This window comes from Octopus bimaculoides, chromosome 16 (genome assembly GCF_046866305.1).
Source record: "Octopus bimaculoides isolate indiv1 chromosome 16, ASM4686630v1, whole genome shotgun sequence".
In the NCBI taxonomy this organism is placed as follows: Eukaryota; Metazoa; Mollusca; class Cephalopoda; order Octopoda; family Octopodidae; genus Octopus; species Octopus bimaculoides.
Window position 1 is genome coordinate 2,967,862 of NC_142943.1, and position 16,489 is coordinate 2,984,350.

The following is a 16,489-nucleotide window of genomic DNA, read 5'->3' on the forward strand; positions in this document are numbered from 1 at the left end:
ATACACACCTATATATGTAAGTGTGTGTGTGTGTGTTACATTAGAAATCAGTTTGTGCAGGCTTGGAAAATTTATTACTTTAAGAATGCAATTTCGAAACATTTCTCAGATCATTTGACATTGTAAAAACCCTTGATGGGCGCCGGATATCTTCCAGTGTGACGTAGTTGCCAGTTTGCAAAGTGACCAATTTATGGCATTCATGTCCTTCATTAGTTTCCAAAATACTTCATATGGTTAGTTCTTCTTGCTATTTATGGTTTGCTTCGTTAGTGAGCATGCAAAGTAGCTAACAGAAGGTTATGTACATATATATATATCTACTTATAGATGTACACATATATAAGTGTATATGTGTATAGTATATATATGCCTAAGTATGTATATATGTATAAATCTATGCATCTCTCTCCCTAAGTATATATATATATATATATATATATATATATATATAATATCCACATGTACACACACAAATGCACATATACATAAATATACATCATAGGTTCAATCTCTCTATGCCTATATAATATTCTTTAACAAGAATAGCATTGACAGTAATTTCGAAGTTCCGACCAGGCTAGGCCATCATCGGACTGTCGAATGATGAGTTACATGGCCGAAACTTCAAAGTCACTGTCAATACTGCTCTTATTAGAGAATAATAAATTTTTTCTCTTCAAAATTATGGGGAATTCTTCAGATCAATTCTAAATCATTTTTTATTATAGCTGAACATGAAAACACACACACACACACACATATGTGTATAATATATATTTGTGTGTATATATATATATGTATGTGTATATATATATATATATATATATATATATATATATATATATATATATATATATATATATATATATATATATATATGTATTTGTAAATAATATGTGACAATTGGCTCCTGTGCAGGTGGCACGTAAAAAAACACCATTTGAGCATGGCTATTGCCAGTAGCGTCTTACTGGCCCTTGTACCAGTGACACGTAAAAGCACCCATTACACTCTAATAGTGGTTGGCGTTAGGAAGAGCATCCAGATTGGAGCCTGGTGTAGCCACCTGGTTCACAAGTCCTCAGTCAAATCGTCCAACCCATGCTAGCATGGAAAGCGGACGTTAAACAATGATGATGATGATGATGATTATATATATATATATATTTATATATACATTACCAGAGGTTATTTGGGAATTACTGTCCTCATTCACTCTGAGAGATCCAGTATAGGTTTCAATCCAATCAATAAAGCCAAATGATTTTGACCCCAGATGTAGAGTCTTCCTCATTAGGGTTCCTAAATTCTAGAGTAATAATAACATTGGTGAATTGATTCAGAAGAAACAAGTTAAATATTTCCAACTATAACATTTTCGCTGCATCATACAATTGTATTTTTCCATGATGTATAGTGCTATTGTTAACTCAAGCTGTATGCTCTGTTGGTTGGAAGCTAAAAGTGTGTGAGTTGGTCATGCAAAGCCAACTGTTTTTTTCCTGATAACAGAGCAGAGAGATTATAGTCTCACTGCAGAATTTGCTTGTCACAGTGAGACTCAAAATGTTCTGGGTTCAGATCCTGCAGAGATCAGCTAAGCTTCTCCTCATTGCAGGATAAGTGGGTAGGTGGGATCTAATGATAAAATAAAGTACCAATCGAGTACTGGAGTTGATGGTTCCACCTAACCAGGTCTACGAAATTTCTGGCCTTGTACCGTTACTAGAAATCAATCATTGGAAAATATATGGAATCCATTGATGGTCAGTAGAGGAACAATGTTTAAACGTTGAGTGGATATTCCTAAGAGTTTGTTTCTTTACTTTCAGTCAAGTCTGGACATTTTTCAGCTCACAGATACTGGCCATTGAAGGTTTTGTCACTTGGATTTATTTGTTACATGCATTAGAACTTTGAGATAGGAATTTTATGCTGAATTATCAGAATACATTAAAAGAATAAAAGAAAACTATGATGTTTAGCTTTATTTTTTAAATTTATTTCATTACTATTAATAATGCAAAAAAAAAAGAAAGAAAAAAATGCACAGAATCATATTAGATTCATTTCTCAAGATTACTTATCCTTACAATTTTATTGACTCAGCAGAGGCCTAAATGGCCCAAATTACTGAAATGGCTTGCTTAGGTTTCAAAACATTATTGTCACAACATCTTCCCTGGAACATCCATCAGCTATTTCAAATATTTGTTAGTCACATTTAACGACCAAGTTATACCAACTTCTATTCTCCAGTTTCATGTTGACTTTGCTGTTGTTGTTTTAATGAAAAGGTGAATAAACGAACATGTAAATAAGTAATTAAAAATTAAAACCTGCATTTGCTAATGTATCTGAGTGGCCACCATGGATGGCGTAGTGAAGCAGCAAACCTCTTTAAGATATTTTCTTAATTTCTTGCTAATAAGAAAAACCAAAAATACAAATAAATAAATATAAAAAATGAAACAATAAAAGAAAATACCTTAAGAAAATCAAAAAATATTTGTTGAAAGGCTAGTATAATTAAATACTTAACTAATAAATTTGATGTGATTTTTTTTGTCCCCCCCTCCCCGCTTCCACCCTTAGAGATTTCCCTGGGAACCTTTTAAGAAGTGAAAGTAATTAAAGACTTAACCAAAGTCTTAATGCATTTAACTGCAAGAATAATCTCCACCTTGGACTAACTTTTTAGTCAGCCACCCAACACCAGCCCCACTCCACCCCAACAGATAATCAATTATAACCGCCTCATAACCAAATTTTTATTTCAAGTATTTTATTTCATTTATTTCATTTAACAGATGTTTTTACCTTAATTTAAAAAATCTTTTTGCATTTATCATCATCATCATCATTATTATCTTCCTCCTCCCTCATTATACCCAACATCATTATCATCATCGTCGTCGTCGTCGTCTTCGTCATCATCATCATCATCATCATCATCATCAGTAGCAGCAGCATCATCATCATCGTCGTCTTCATCATTATTTCTTTTTGTCCGTAAATGTCTTAACAGTAATTGCTTATTCAACAGTTTTGACGATTCCACTTCGAACTTTTTTGATGACAATCAAACTTGGCACCATGTAGACTCTGACACTAATCAATTAATGTTGTTTTTTTTCCTGTTATTTAAGAATAACATTTTTATTTTAATAGAAAACTTTCTAAAGAAAACAAAGACACCCTGCTGCAAAGATAACTTGGGAGGACATCAAGTACTTAGAGTTCTTCATTTTTTTATCACAATAAGGCAGTTTATTGCATGAAGATAAATGTCATAAGAAGCAAGACACTTAAAATGCTTTTAACGATGACGATGTAGTGACATTCATGACTGTACAGATTGTGTCATATAGCCAGCTGGAGACGATGTCTCCTGGGGCTAAATTGCAGCAACATTTGTCCTAAACCAGGACTGCCATGTTATGTTGGCAAACAGTCTTTACTCTTTGATTATGTCAAAAAAGACAAAAACGTTTTGAAAACATTCACAATTCATAAGTGATGAATTGTGGGTCTATGGCTATAATGCCAAAGCAAGGATTCAATCTTCACAGTGGAATACTCCAATCAGATTTCAAGACTTTGAGGAAATCCAAGAGAATTCAACAATGTAGCTGTTTGCTATCCCAAAAAAGGAGTTCCAGGAATGCGCCCATCAATGGAAACAATGCTGGACAAAGTGTGTGGCTTCAGAAAGGGATTACTTCAAAGGAGATAAAACACCAAATTGATATGTGTAACAGATCTCTCCTTACGGCACCAATCCTGATACATTTTGGTCCGACCTCATATACCCAATCTATAAAACAAATATTCTTATTGCTCATCATTGTAAAACGGTGAATGCCATTATGTCTTCTTCATATTGAACATTTCAGATTTCTTGCTTCTTATAAAACAATGGAATGTTTTTCTTTGTGCAATAAACTTCCATATTATGATAAAAAGTAAAGTACTTTAATTATTTGATTTCTTCCAAATAATTTTTACAGCTTTTGTTGTTTACAGCTGAGACGTTTTAGAAAATTTTGATTATAGGATATAAAAATATTTTTAATTACAGGAAAAAATAATTGATTTCTGATAAAGCATAACTACATGGTGCCAGTTTCGATCCTCTACAGTCTGAGATCAATTTCACCTGAGGGGATTTTATATTCAACTTCTTGGGTGAAGAGGGAGAGGGCATATAATAATGCAGGTCAGGCATTACAAATGTGTGGTCCCATGTTGGCAAAAAATATCGTTGTGTCATAATTTTGGGCTTATGAGAGGAGGAAGGGGATAAGAAAGAAGAGGAAAAGGGGAAGAGGAGGAAGGGGTGGAGGGGTGGAGGGAGAGGAGGTAAAAAAGGAAAAGGAAGAGGAGGAGGAGGAAAAGAGGAAGTGGTGGAAGAGAAGGAGGAAAAGTGGAGACGGAGGAGAATGCAGCAGAAGAAGAGGAAAAAGTGGAGAGGATGGAGTGGATGAGGAGGAAGTGGAAGAGAAAGAAAAAGAAGAAGCAGAAAAGAAAGAAAAAGAGGCAGAAGGGAAAGAGAAAGAAGACGAAAAGGAAAAGAAAGAAGAAGGAAAGGAAGACGAAGAAGGAGAAGAAGAAGAAGAAGAAGAAGAAAAAGAAGAAGAAGAAGAAGAAGAAGAAGAAGAAGAAGAAGAAGAAGAAGAAGAAGAAGAGGCGGAGGAAGAGGAGCGGAAGGAGGCAGGGAAGGAGAGGATGAGGGGCACCAATGACTCAACAGGGCCTTGGAGGAGAAGGGAAGGAAAGGAATGCAGTTGTGAGAAAAGAGAAACGGTTTTTTGAATGTCTGCAAGGAGCTGATATTGTTGAAGTGTGGCAAAAGGGCCAGAGGGTTGAGGTCGTGGGCTGGACGAAGGGTTATGGCTATCACCCCCAAAACAGAAAGAGTCACTTCAAGAAGCTTCCACACAGTTTCCGTCTAATTTACACTCGGTTGACCTAAAGCAGTAAAAGACACTTGCTCAAGATGTCTGCAGACTGTTATTGAACTTCAGACCACACAGTTTGGACACAAACATCTAAACTCCAAGTCTTCTCCAAATGTATCCAGACAGAACAAGCATTAATCAAATGAATGCCCCACTGCTGTTGTTGTTGCAGCTGCTGCTGCTGCCGCTGCTGTTACCCCTACATCATCTTTCACATGGTGTCTGGCATCTGACTGGATAATAAATCAGGTGCACACATGATCAAGCCGTTGCTATGACACAGGAACGGCTTGATCATGTGTACAATGGTCGTGCTACACATATAAACACATACACATATATGTGACAGACTTCTACATAGTTTCCATCAACCAAATTCTCTCCCGAAGTCTTACGATGCAATATATACAAGCCGTTTGTCCAAGGTATTGCGCTGTGGGTCTGAATTAGGAATTGCGCGATTTGCGAAGCGAAATACTTAACTACTTCACATCGCAACCTGCGCCTGCTTAACATTTCAATATGAACTGCTTTAATTATGTCAATTCTAACTTGAATAACTTGACTATAATTTTCTCGTACTGATGAAGTGACTGAGTATTTTCTCCCAGCAATTCATCTTTTTAAACCAGACTGGAACTGCATTCTGTGATATATTTTGCCAGACACATCTAAGACCAGCCAAATATTGCAGTGTTCTAGAATAGTCTAAAAGTTTAGTGATACTGTTTATTACTAAGCACACTGTCAACTTGTTTCACTTTGTGAAGGTGACAGACACGAGATATTTTAGTCGAAGTGTTGCAGTTTCGGTCAAAGTTACCCACTGAACTTTCACTCAACTCATTTTCCTAATGTCTGCTGCCGGTTATCAGAGTGGAATCATAACGATCGAGATTTCGGGTCAGTTATTTGAAGCTGACATCTATCTGCTTCAGATACATTTGATAAGTTGCAGGTCACTTTTGATGAAATGCTGGAATGCAAACAGCGAGATTTCACATACATCTTTCTATCGAACTTTCTTTCTCTCGTTCGTTTTCTTCCTTTCTCTTTCTTTATTACACACACACACACACACACACACACACACACACAAAGCTAACGACACACGCACGAATTCAATCATAATCTATTTGGGAAGATTGTCAGACGATGTGTGTCATTTCAAGAGTCTTTTAGTTAAAGAATTTTTCATGATTTGTCTGAGCCAAATGTATGTTATTCCATTTATAAATGGTTCTGGAAAAGAATGTACGTAGAATGTAGCACCAGAATGAATTTGGTATCGAAAGCAGTCTGCGACAGATGGATATATTACTGACTCTCATGCCAATAACATAGTTACATGGTATCTACTGTGATACCATCGATATCATTAAACACAATATGCCCCTGTAATATCCTCCTATCGTGATATACAATCTTTAGAAATGTTAAACGCTTTACTGTCCAACTTGAAAAGTAGCCAAATAAAACGACATTCAGTGATGAATTTCAGATTCTCCAGATTATAATTCCCCTATTGATTTCAGTTCTAAGAGATTTAGGAATTCCCTTCTTTGCTATTATAATTCTCTTTTTGGCGCTGTAAGTAGACGAAAATCTGAGTGTATTTGTTTCTGCTTATCAAAATTTCCTTCTACTGAAGTACATTTGTTTTGTCTTTATTTTACCGACAAGACAAATTAACATGATACACGTTGGTAGCCATTTTCCCGGAATAACATCCTCATCTTGCACACATGTCAAGTGTCTCTGTTCATTAAAAACTGGTCGCCGCCATCAGGAATCAGTTTCACCATTTTCACTTCATCTGATGCTGTCCACTTAGAATTATGTGTTCTTCTTTCTTTCCTTCCTTCTCCTCCCCCACCCCGTTGAATAATTCCGACAACTAGAATCAAATTGCAAATATAATTGTATTTTTGTTTAAATGTTACTGCTACTCACGTTTACTACTACTACTACTACTACTACTACTACTACTACTACAACCACTGCTGCTAATATTGATTTCAGATTTTGGCACAAGGCCAGTAATTTCGGAGAAAAGGAAGTCGATTAGATCGACCCAGAATTCAGCTGGTACTTATTTTATTGGCCCCGATGGGATGAAAGGCAAAATCGACCTCGGTGGACTTTGAAACCACTGCTGCTAATATTAGCTGGCTTTGTGCCTAAATTTGAAACCATTATAATTGCTGAACGGCATTTTGTTCACTTTCACGGTCTGAGTTCAAATACTGCCGAGGTCGACTTTGTTTTTCATCCTTTCGGGATCGATAAAATAAGTATCAGTCGAGTACTGGCGTCGATGTAATCTTTTAAGGCGGCGAGCTGGCAGAATCGTTAGCACTGCGGGTAAAATGCTTAGCGGCATTTCATCCGCCTTTACGTTCTGAAGTCAAATTCCACTGAGGTCGACTTTGCCTTTCATCCTTTCAGGGTCGATAAAATAAGTACCATTTGAACACTGGTGTTGATGTAATCGACTCACCCCCTCCCCCAAAATTGCTGCCCTTGTGGCAAAATTTGAAGCCATTATCATTATTATTATTTATTGTCTTTGCACAGCTTCTAACGCTGGAGATGTACTACAGTGTCAGCTGTTCACAATCAGTAGTGAACTTAAGGTAACACTCCTTATTTTTCGAGCACAATCCGGATTATTATTATTATTATTATTATTATTATTTGTGTCTATACAACACTACATTGCTGATTTCTTGAAGGCGTTGAGGATGTGCAGTGTCTTGTGTTCGTTTCATAATTTCTTTTATCTTGACAATAGCCTCTATAATGTATCCACCCCTGAAAGGCAAAGTGGACCTCGTGGAATTTGAACTCAGAACGTAAAGACGGACGAAACGCCCGGTGTGCTAACGATTCTTTTCTACTCTGAGAACAAGGCCCGAAATTTGGGAAGAGGGTCCCAGTCGATTAGATCGACCCCAGTACGCAATTGATACTTAATTCATCGACCCCGAAAGGATGAAAGGCAAAGTCGACCACGGCGGAACTTGAACTCGGAACGTAACGACAGACAAAATACCGATAAGCGTTTCGCCTGGCGTGCTAACGATTCTGCCAGCTCGCCACCTTTAACATAACATATTAACATATAATAACGGTATACATGTACAACATAGCATAGTATACAAACATAACAAACTTATAACATAGTATAAATATATAACATAGCATATAATGACATATAAAGTAGTTATAAATATATAATGTAAATTGGTATATACAAAGTTTATATCATACACAAATTGTCATTGAAAAACAAAAACAAACAAACGAAGATATGTTTGTTTTTCTTTCTTTTATTGTTGAATTTTTCATTTTATTGTAAATTATATTACAGAAACAAAAGACAGTTTTTTATTGAAACATTTCCTATAACAGTCCAATCTCAGCACAGTTATTTACCAATTCCACACACGAGTCAAAAAGTAATTTCCATATAAAAATAGAACGCTCAATAATATATGTAATAGAGAAAAAAATTGTCTAAAATCTGTCGAAAAATAAGAATTTGTCAATTTATATCAAATATATTTTTTAACGAAGAGAAAAGAAAGAAAAAACTGGGAAGCAACAAAAAATCTCTCTCTCTCTCTCTCTCTCACTCTCACTCTCTCTCTCACTCTCACTCTCTCACTCACTCTCACTCTTTTTCTTGAATTTTTTTTTTTTTTCTTTAATAATAGTTATTTCGTGTTGCAATCCGTTATAACAAAACATTGATTTGAATTCCATTTAATTGTAACAGAAATATCATTTCAAAATGATATGAATAACAATTATTTAGATAAAGGGGGGAAATATTTTGTAAGGGAATTGTGTATGCGGTGCAAGTTAAGTTTTGTTCAATTCGCTCGACTCTTCTTGCAATTTGATAGAACTCAGTGCATGGGATGAAGGGTAAAATTTAAGAAAACTACAATAAATACACTACACATACTACAAAATAAAAGACAACTCATTAAATATTTTAGTAATAGTTAGTTAATGTATGAAGAAATAATTATCAAGCGAATAAATAAATATAATGAAAACACGACAGTACTAATTGGAATGGGAACCAAATGAAGCAGTTATTACTTGCTTAGAAATAGTTGTGTTAGTAGTCATGGTATCATCGATTTTTAACAAACATCAATAATATGACAGTAATACAATAGTAATAACGACAAAAACACGAGTCAACAAGGGAGCCTGAAACTGCTTCCCAAAACGAGACTTGACAAAGAAATATAGGGAGTCGTCAAGCTTTGTTGAATAGGCAAACTTTTCGAAAGCCTTTCATCCAAGTAAAAGATGATTTAAATATAACATGTCCGTGGTAGTAAAAAATAGTTGGCAATCAGCGCTTAAACTGATCTATCGAACCGCTGGAAAGAGCAGCCTATTGTCTCTCAAAATCACCCCTTGACGTTAAATAAGAGCGAGGGAGTCTCCTCGTGTTTCCTCTCCAAGTTTTTTCATGCAACTGGCAGTATGGCGAGTATATTGGTGAAGTGTTCCTCACCGGTTTCCAGAATTCACAAAGGAAAAGACAAGAGTGATTTAGGGAAAGAGAGAGAGAGAGAGAGAGAGAGAGAGAGAGAGAGAGAGAGAGAGAGAGAGAGAGAGAGAGAGAGAGAGTTGGGTGGTGGTACGGAGATGGGGGAATATAGGCAAGTTAATCTTCTCCAATATCTGAATGACATTTTAATTTTTGTGAAATGAAAAGGCGAAGTGGAAAACCCGAGGACTGAGAACTTAAAAGCATCTGAGGACGTCTTAGTTATACAAATGCTAGTTATAGCAACAATGACGATGACGACGGCGATGATGATGATGATGATGAGGATGATGATGATGATGATGATGATGATGATGATGATTGATGATGATGATTTATCTTGGCAATATGCAACAACCTTCAGAAAACTAGGTTTCTTAACGGAGTCCTTCTCATTACTTTATTGGCGGTACTGATATTGTTTAGTCAATCACACATTTCAATGAAATGTCTGAGGTTGAAGTCACGTGGGACTGCCTAAACATCGTCTGTAGATGTCTGATTGTCCAGACATAATCTCTGACTGTCTGCAGTGCCGAGGTAGTTGTAGGCATTGCCTGCAGTGTTCAGTCGCAGTCTATCATTGTTTGCACTATCCTGAGGTAGGTTATGTGCACAGCTCACACACAGCTTCCGTTGTTCGAAGCCTCAAGATAGTCTAGGCTTCGTCTGTGCTACTCAAATATAACTTGTAGCTGTCTGTACTACCTTTGATACAAATTATAGATGTTTGCAGCACCTAGATGTATCTAGGCGTTGTCTGTACTACCAGACAAAGTCCCGACATTGCACTTAGTTGACCAGCCTGCTAGCCACAACTTGTAGTTGCCTGTACTGCCGAGATACTCCTAGGCGTTTCTTATATTGCTCAGAAACAGCTCGTCGCTGTTTCTCTTTCGCAGACACGACTTGTAATTGTCGACTCAGTTAAACATAAAACACGGTTGTCCGATAAATAGCACATCGCATATTATTTCAAAGACATCTCTTTCTTTACTGAAAGAATCGGTAGAGCATGACGAATAAATATATAAACATACTGTGTCATTAACATGGATATATCACGTGGGTGAACAATTAAATTACTGATGATTGTTTTCAAATGGCTTGTTAGAACACTTAAAGATCTCGTCGAGACGATTCTAGAAGTCGTGTGCTTGATTGTCATATTTCTAGGCCCTGCTTTGGATCAGATGTAAATCTCTAATTCAAGCGTAACATTAGTCTAAAGCCTAATGTATTAGTGTAACATAGCAGTGACTTACACAGTCTAAGATATGTGTTGTGATTTATATAATCTAATATAGCAAAACGTATATAGTCTAATATATACGTGACTTCAGGCGGCGAGCTGGCGGAAACATGCTGGACAAAATAGCGGCATTACTTCCAGCTTTAAGTTCTGAGTTCAAATACCACCGAGGTCGACGTTGCCTTTCATTCTTTCGAGCACAATAAAATAAGTACCAGTCGAACACTGAGGCTCTATGTAGCCGACTGACCCTGTCTCCCATCAAACACTTCAGCTCTTAAGCCTATAGGAGAAAGAATATGTAAATGGCTTATACAGCCTCATGTAGCAGTGACTTACTCGTACAGACATTACGGAAGAATAAGCTGCTGTTTAGTTCATTTTATGTATATATTTAATATTTACACTATTTCAATACACTTCTACATTTTTTGATACGCTCTGGTTACCATCAATGTCAGGAACCAGGTCGTATATAAACGAGGTAATAATTGAGTAAAGATGCAAAGACCCCCTTCGGTCATGAATGACCCATAGGGTTGCACCTATAAAGTTACCCTCCGAGGTACAAGTCAAGGCAAGTTTGCGTATGGAAGACCAGCTAGTACCCATCCATACCAGCCTCCCCTCTCCATGCTACCGATGTTATCCACGGGAAAGGCAAAGGTCGATACAGCTTGGTACCAGTGATGTCGCAACTCATTTCTACAGCTGAGTGAACTGGAGCAATGTAATATAAAGTGTCTTGCTCAAGAACACAACACACAGCCCGGTCAGGGAATCGAACTCACTACCTCGTGATTGTGAGCCCGACGATCTAGCCACTGAGCGATGTGACGAGGGAATGATAAATGAATGTTAAACACATAAAAGTAATCGTGGGTCCAATAATTACCGACTGTTTTTAGTTAATGGGTAATAGAATGAAGTACGGTAATTTCAAGATGGTTCATTGTGAAAATTACGGAGAATTTACAGATGTTAAGACAAATTGTAAAGACATGCATGCATGCATGCTTATATACATACGTACGTATATATATATATATATATATATATATATATATATATATATATATATATATATATAAATTACACTTGCACACACACACTAAACATGTATGTATGTGTGTATGTGCGCGTGCGTATACACACATAATTGGGGCTTGAGGACACATTTTTTTCTGAAATGGTTACGATGGATAAAGTATGAAAATAATTGCTTAAGAAATCCCTAGAATTAACGCTGGTAAATGACAAACATGAAACAATGAGACGAGCAAAATAAAATATAATGGTTGAGACAAGAAATATTTCATCATTAATAATATGTGTTGATGGAAGATGTGAATGTAAAAACAAAAAATAAAAATAAAAATAAAAACAATCACCAAATGGAAACACTCAGCATATGTTAAAAGAACGAAGTTATTTACAGTTATCCCCTTGAAACGGTGGGGGAAAATAAAGATACAAATTAGAAAAAAAAAATTACCTAAAGTTACTGTTATTTCCTTGTTATATACAATGCTGTTGATTATTTCTAGTCTGTGATTTTCTCCGTCTAAAACGGAGGACAAAATAGAACAAAGAGCCAGTTGCTAAGGAAATACCCATGGTAGTTATGGAAGCGGCTGCCGCCCATATTTTCAAATAGTGGGGTGTTTCGTTCTGTGGCGGGCTATCTGATATGGTGGTAGTCCCTTCTATTGTAACAGAGGGCGATTGTTCGTCTACATTAAAAATTCTTGTTTTTAATAAGTTTGTCGACATATCTAGAGAGGAAGAAGAAAAAGAAGTGAAGTCGTAATGTTTCATATGTACGCTTGGTTTGTTGCTTGTCTTTGTTTGTGTTACAACTTCGTAGCTTTTGGCAACTTTGGTATTTGAATTTTGTGTTGATTCAATTTTAGTCTGTTCAGAAGCACTCGCATAATTGTTATTGATTTTTGAACTATTTCGTTCCATATAGTTTGAATCTTTGGTCTCGAATTCGATTATGTTGTGACGAAACGGTGACGTTGCGCTTTGCTCCCCACTGAAACGATAGTCATCTGTAATAGCGATTTCTTCGTTATTTATTGGACAATACTCGGTCATCTTGTAGAATATTTCATTGGCTTCGTTACTTGACGTGTCACCCACATCCTTTACTATTATTCGTTCCTCGTAAGTTTCAACGAAATTTAAAAATTCAGCAGGATCTTTTTTAATTTTTCTCAAGGCCGCCATTTCAACAAATTCTTCCGTAGTTAAATTATGTATGGGAACACCTCGTAGGTATTTCGGCAGAACACAAGTAATTTGATCTCTTTGTATAAATTGATCTGGTTCTGTTGCTAGCCATTTATAAAGGGTAATAAGTTCTTCGTCACAAAACCAGAGATTTCCGGCTATTTTCATGATTCTTACCCCCGACAGATATGTTCTGACAGATGTTGACAATGTGGTAAGATGGCCATTCATGATATTGAATTCTTTTAGTCCCGTGGCTGTTTGATTCAGAACCAATAAAAATGATTCTGAATTGGTAATATTTTCAATTAAAGATGGGCTTGACTGAATATCCAGTATTTCCAGAGAAGGTAAATTCACAGCGAAGTCTTCAATTTCAATCGCTGGTTCTTGTACGAAAGTCATGTACAGTTGTTTCAGTTTCGTTAATCCTTTAAATGCATCCTTTTTTATAACCCGGAGAGGACATCTGCTTAACGTTAGCGTTTCAAGATTCGTCAAACTAGAAAAAGCACGGTCCTGGATTTGTACAAGATGATTGTCATCGAGTATTAGTTCCTTAAGATTTTGCAAGTCCACAAATGCGTCCTCGCTTATGTTATTCAAATTATTGCCTTGTAATGAAATTGTCTGCAAGGCCGAATTTTCGGGAAAAGTACTCGGAGGTATTTCCTTGATCTTATTATAGTCTAGCACTAATGATGTTAAGGAAGGTGGTAAATATTTGGGAAACATTGAAATTGCGTTGTGATTCAGCCACAGTTCCTGAAGATTTGTTAATCCGCCGAAAGCCTTATCTTCTATATAATTTATTCTGCTATTATCAAGTATCAACATTTTTAAGAAAGTCAGATTCTTGAGATTATCTCGTGAGATCGATATCAGCTTGTTCATACCCAAATTTAAATATTGTACAGTCTTTGGCATTTTTGAAGGAAATATCCGCATTTCGCATCTAGATAAATCCAACATCTGGAGAGGAATTCCATCGGGAAGAGATTCGCTAATACCGTCAATCTTATTTTGATCAACTTTCAATATCGATAAACTTTTCAAATTCTGAAATGCTTTCAAATTAAGCTTTTTCAGCAAATTCTTGCTAAGTTCTAATAGTTTTAGGTGAACTTGGTCTCGAAAACTGTTTTCGTCGAGATGACGAATGAAATTTTCGGAAATATACAAGTTTTGTAAATTGGTAAGATTTTTGAATATTCCGTTTATATCTGATAGTGTATTTCTGGACAAATCCAAATCACGAAGATTCGAAGCTCCTGAAAAAGTACCAGGATTCAAAGAATGCAAATAATTCCGTTGTAAGTATAACGCAGACAGTTGAGGCAGTTCTTTAAATGTCTTCTCATCAATCGAAGAAATCTGATTGTCACGCAACGATAAACGCGTAAGCATTTTCAGATTTTGGAATGGCGTGCTTTCCAAACTTTGAATATTATTGTTATCTAGATTTAAATATTTTGTGTCTATTGGTATATTTAAAGGAACAAAGGATAAATTGGCACCGATACAATCGACTATATTTCCGTGACAGGAACATTTCAAAGGGCAGCCAAGGCTGATTGCACACTGTGGCAGCACTATCGCAGAAAACAGCGTAAAAATTCTCCAGAAATACAGGCGCATGACGGCTGGTGGCTTTTTGTTGTACACTGATAGATTCTGTAATCAAGTGAGAGGTTTTATTTATAAAGATTTAACCTGACCACCAACTACATAACCTCCTCCTCTGTTTAATTGGTTTGTTAAGGAGAATAACCTCGAGTTCCAGTGCTACTCACTTTACTCTGACTTTCTTCTTTTTTCTTTTTTTTTTTGCGTTTGGCCAGGGCTGCTAGTTCAACAGCAGCAGCAGCAACAACAACAACAACAACAACAATTACTACTACTACTACTACTACTACTACTACTACTACTACTACTACTACTACTAATAATAATAATAATAATGATAATAATAATCATAATAATAATAATAGTAACAATAATAATGATAATAATAGAGTGCAGAGAAGCAAAACACGGAAATTATAAGAGGAAAAAGAAAGGAAATTGAACAAACACACACATGCACACACACACATGCGCACGCACATACTCACGCACACATACACACGCACACGCACACGCACACACGTACGCACACACATACACACGCACACACAAATGTATATGCATATATAAACAAACATATACTCACACAAGCATATACACAAGCATATACCTACACATACAAGCACATTCACTCACTCACTCGAATACGCACACATATACGAACGCGGAAGTGTATTTGGTATCAAGTATTGCCGGTTAGGGATTGGTCAGTTGGCTTAAGATGACTGGACGTTAAGTATAATAAAATAAGCACCATTATTAAAATGGAGGAAACGATGGGAAAGAAGGAAACTAAATATAGTCGTTTCAAAGTAAAACGTCTTCATTTCATAAAAAAAAAACACTTCTTTCTAAATAAGAATTAAGCGCAATTTTTTTTTTGCTTGTGTGTTCGTAAGATATATTTCAACAATCTCTAACTCCTTTAGCACTTGTTAATTTTATTTTCTTCTGTCTGTTTTTAGTTTTTAATCAAATATCTCGTCGTTGTAGTTAGTTTTTGCATTCTTTTTTTTTATTTAGAGTAAAATCTAATGTTTGTACTTATTACCTCCGGGTCGCATGGTGTTTTTCTGTTTACACAGACGTGTAATCTTCCTCTTTTTGCCAAACTCTTCTATTATACTCTTGTCTGTTTCTTCATTTTTCTCTCTGTTCATACTTCACAAGATGCATGGTTGCATTCTTATCAGACAGTTCTTTGTGAAATTTTCATTCTTGAATTGTTATCTACAAATGTATATCGGTTTAATAAATTGCAAAGAGAAAAAAAAAAAAATAAAGACAAAGAAAAAGGAAGAAATAATTCCAGTATTTGAAGAAGCTAATAATGGTCTGAGTTGGCAAAAGACAGTTTTAGTTCTGCCCGAAACTCTAAAACTTAAATCTTGTCATGGAACACAAACTTTGCTTATTTCACGAAAGATTCCGTTTAGTTTAAATAAATAAAAGATCTTAGAATCTAATTCTGATGGTAATTTATTCAAGTGGAAAGGAAAGGTGCTGATTGGTAGAACCGTTAGAGTCGGATAAAATGGCCTTACAGTATGTTTTCTGGCTTCGTATGTTATATGTTCAAATTCTACCGAGGACAGTTCCATCAATAAGCGATCGACAAAGTAAAGTGACATACTGAGATCGATGGAATTGACAAACCCATCTCCATTGCTGGCTTTGCGCCGGAATCAGAAATAGTTAATATTATGGAAGTAAAAAACAGAAAATAGCGAAGAAATAAAGTGAAAATCAGTAAAGAAATAAGCTTAGGCGTGAATGTGTGGCAAGAAGCTTGCTTCCCAACCACATGGTTATGGGTTCAGTGCCACATGTGGCACT

General features: G+C 36.0%; 1 protein-coding gene across 1 annotated transcript; it reads right to left on the reverse strand.

Moving 5' to 3' along the window:
* Positions 1-2,020: 2,020 nt before the first annotated feature.
* LOC106878638 (uncharacterized) lies at positions 2,021-14,776 on the reverse strand. The gene is made up of 2 exons (XM_089364021.1): positions 12,288-14,776; positions 2,021-2,427 (listed from the first exon to the last, which is right to left on the reverse strand). The coding sequence occupies exon 1, from the start codon at positions 14,663-14,665 to the stop codon at positions 12,311-12,313; it is 2,355 nt and encodes a 784-aa protein (XP_089220147.1). The 5' UTR covers positions 14,666-14,776; the 3' UTR covers positions 2,021-2,427; positions 12,288-12,310.
* Positions 14,777-16,489: the final 1,713 nt, after the last annotated feature.

Excerpts from the sequence above, each read along its gene's own strand:
- LOC106878638 (XM_089364021.1), bottom strand. The coding sequence starts at position 14,665 with ATGCGCCTGTATTTCTGGAGAATTTTTACGCTGTTTTCTGCGATAGTG.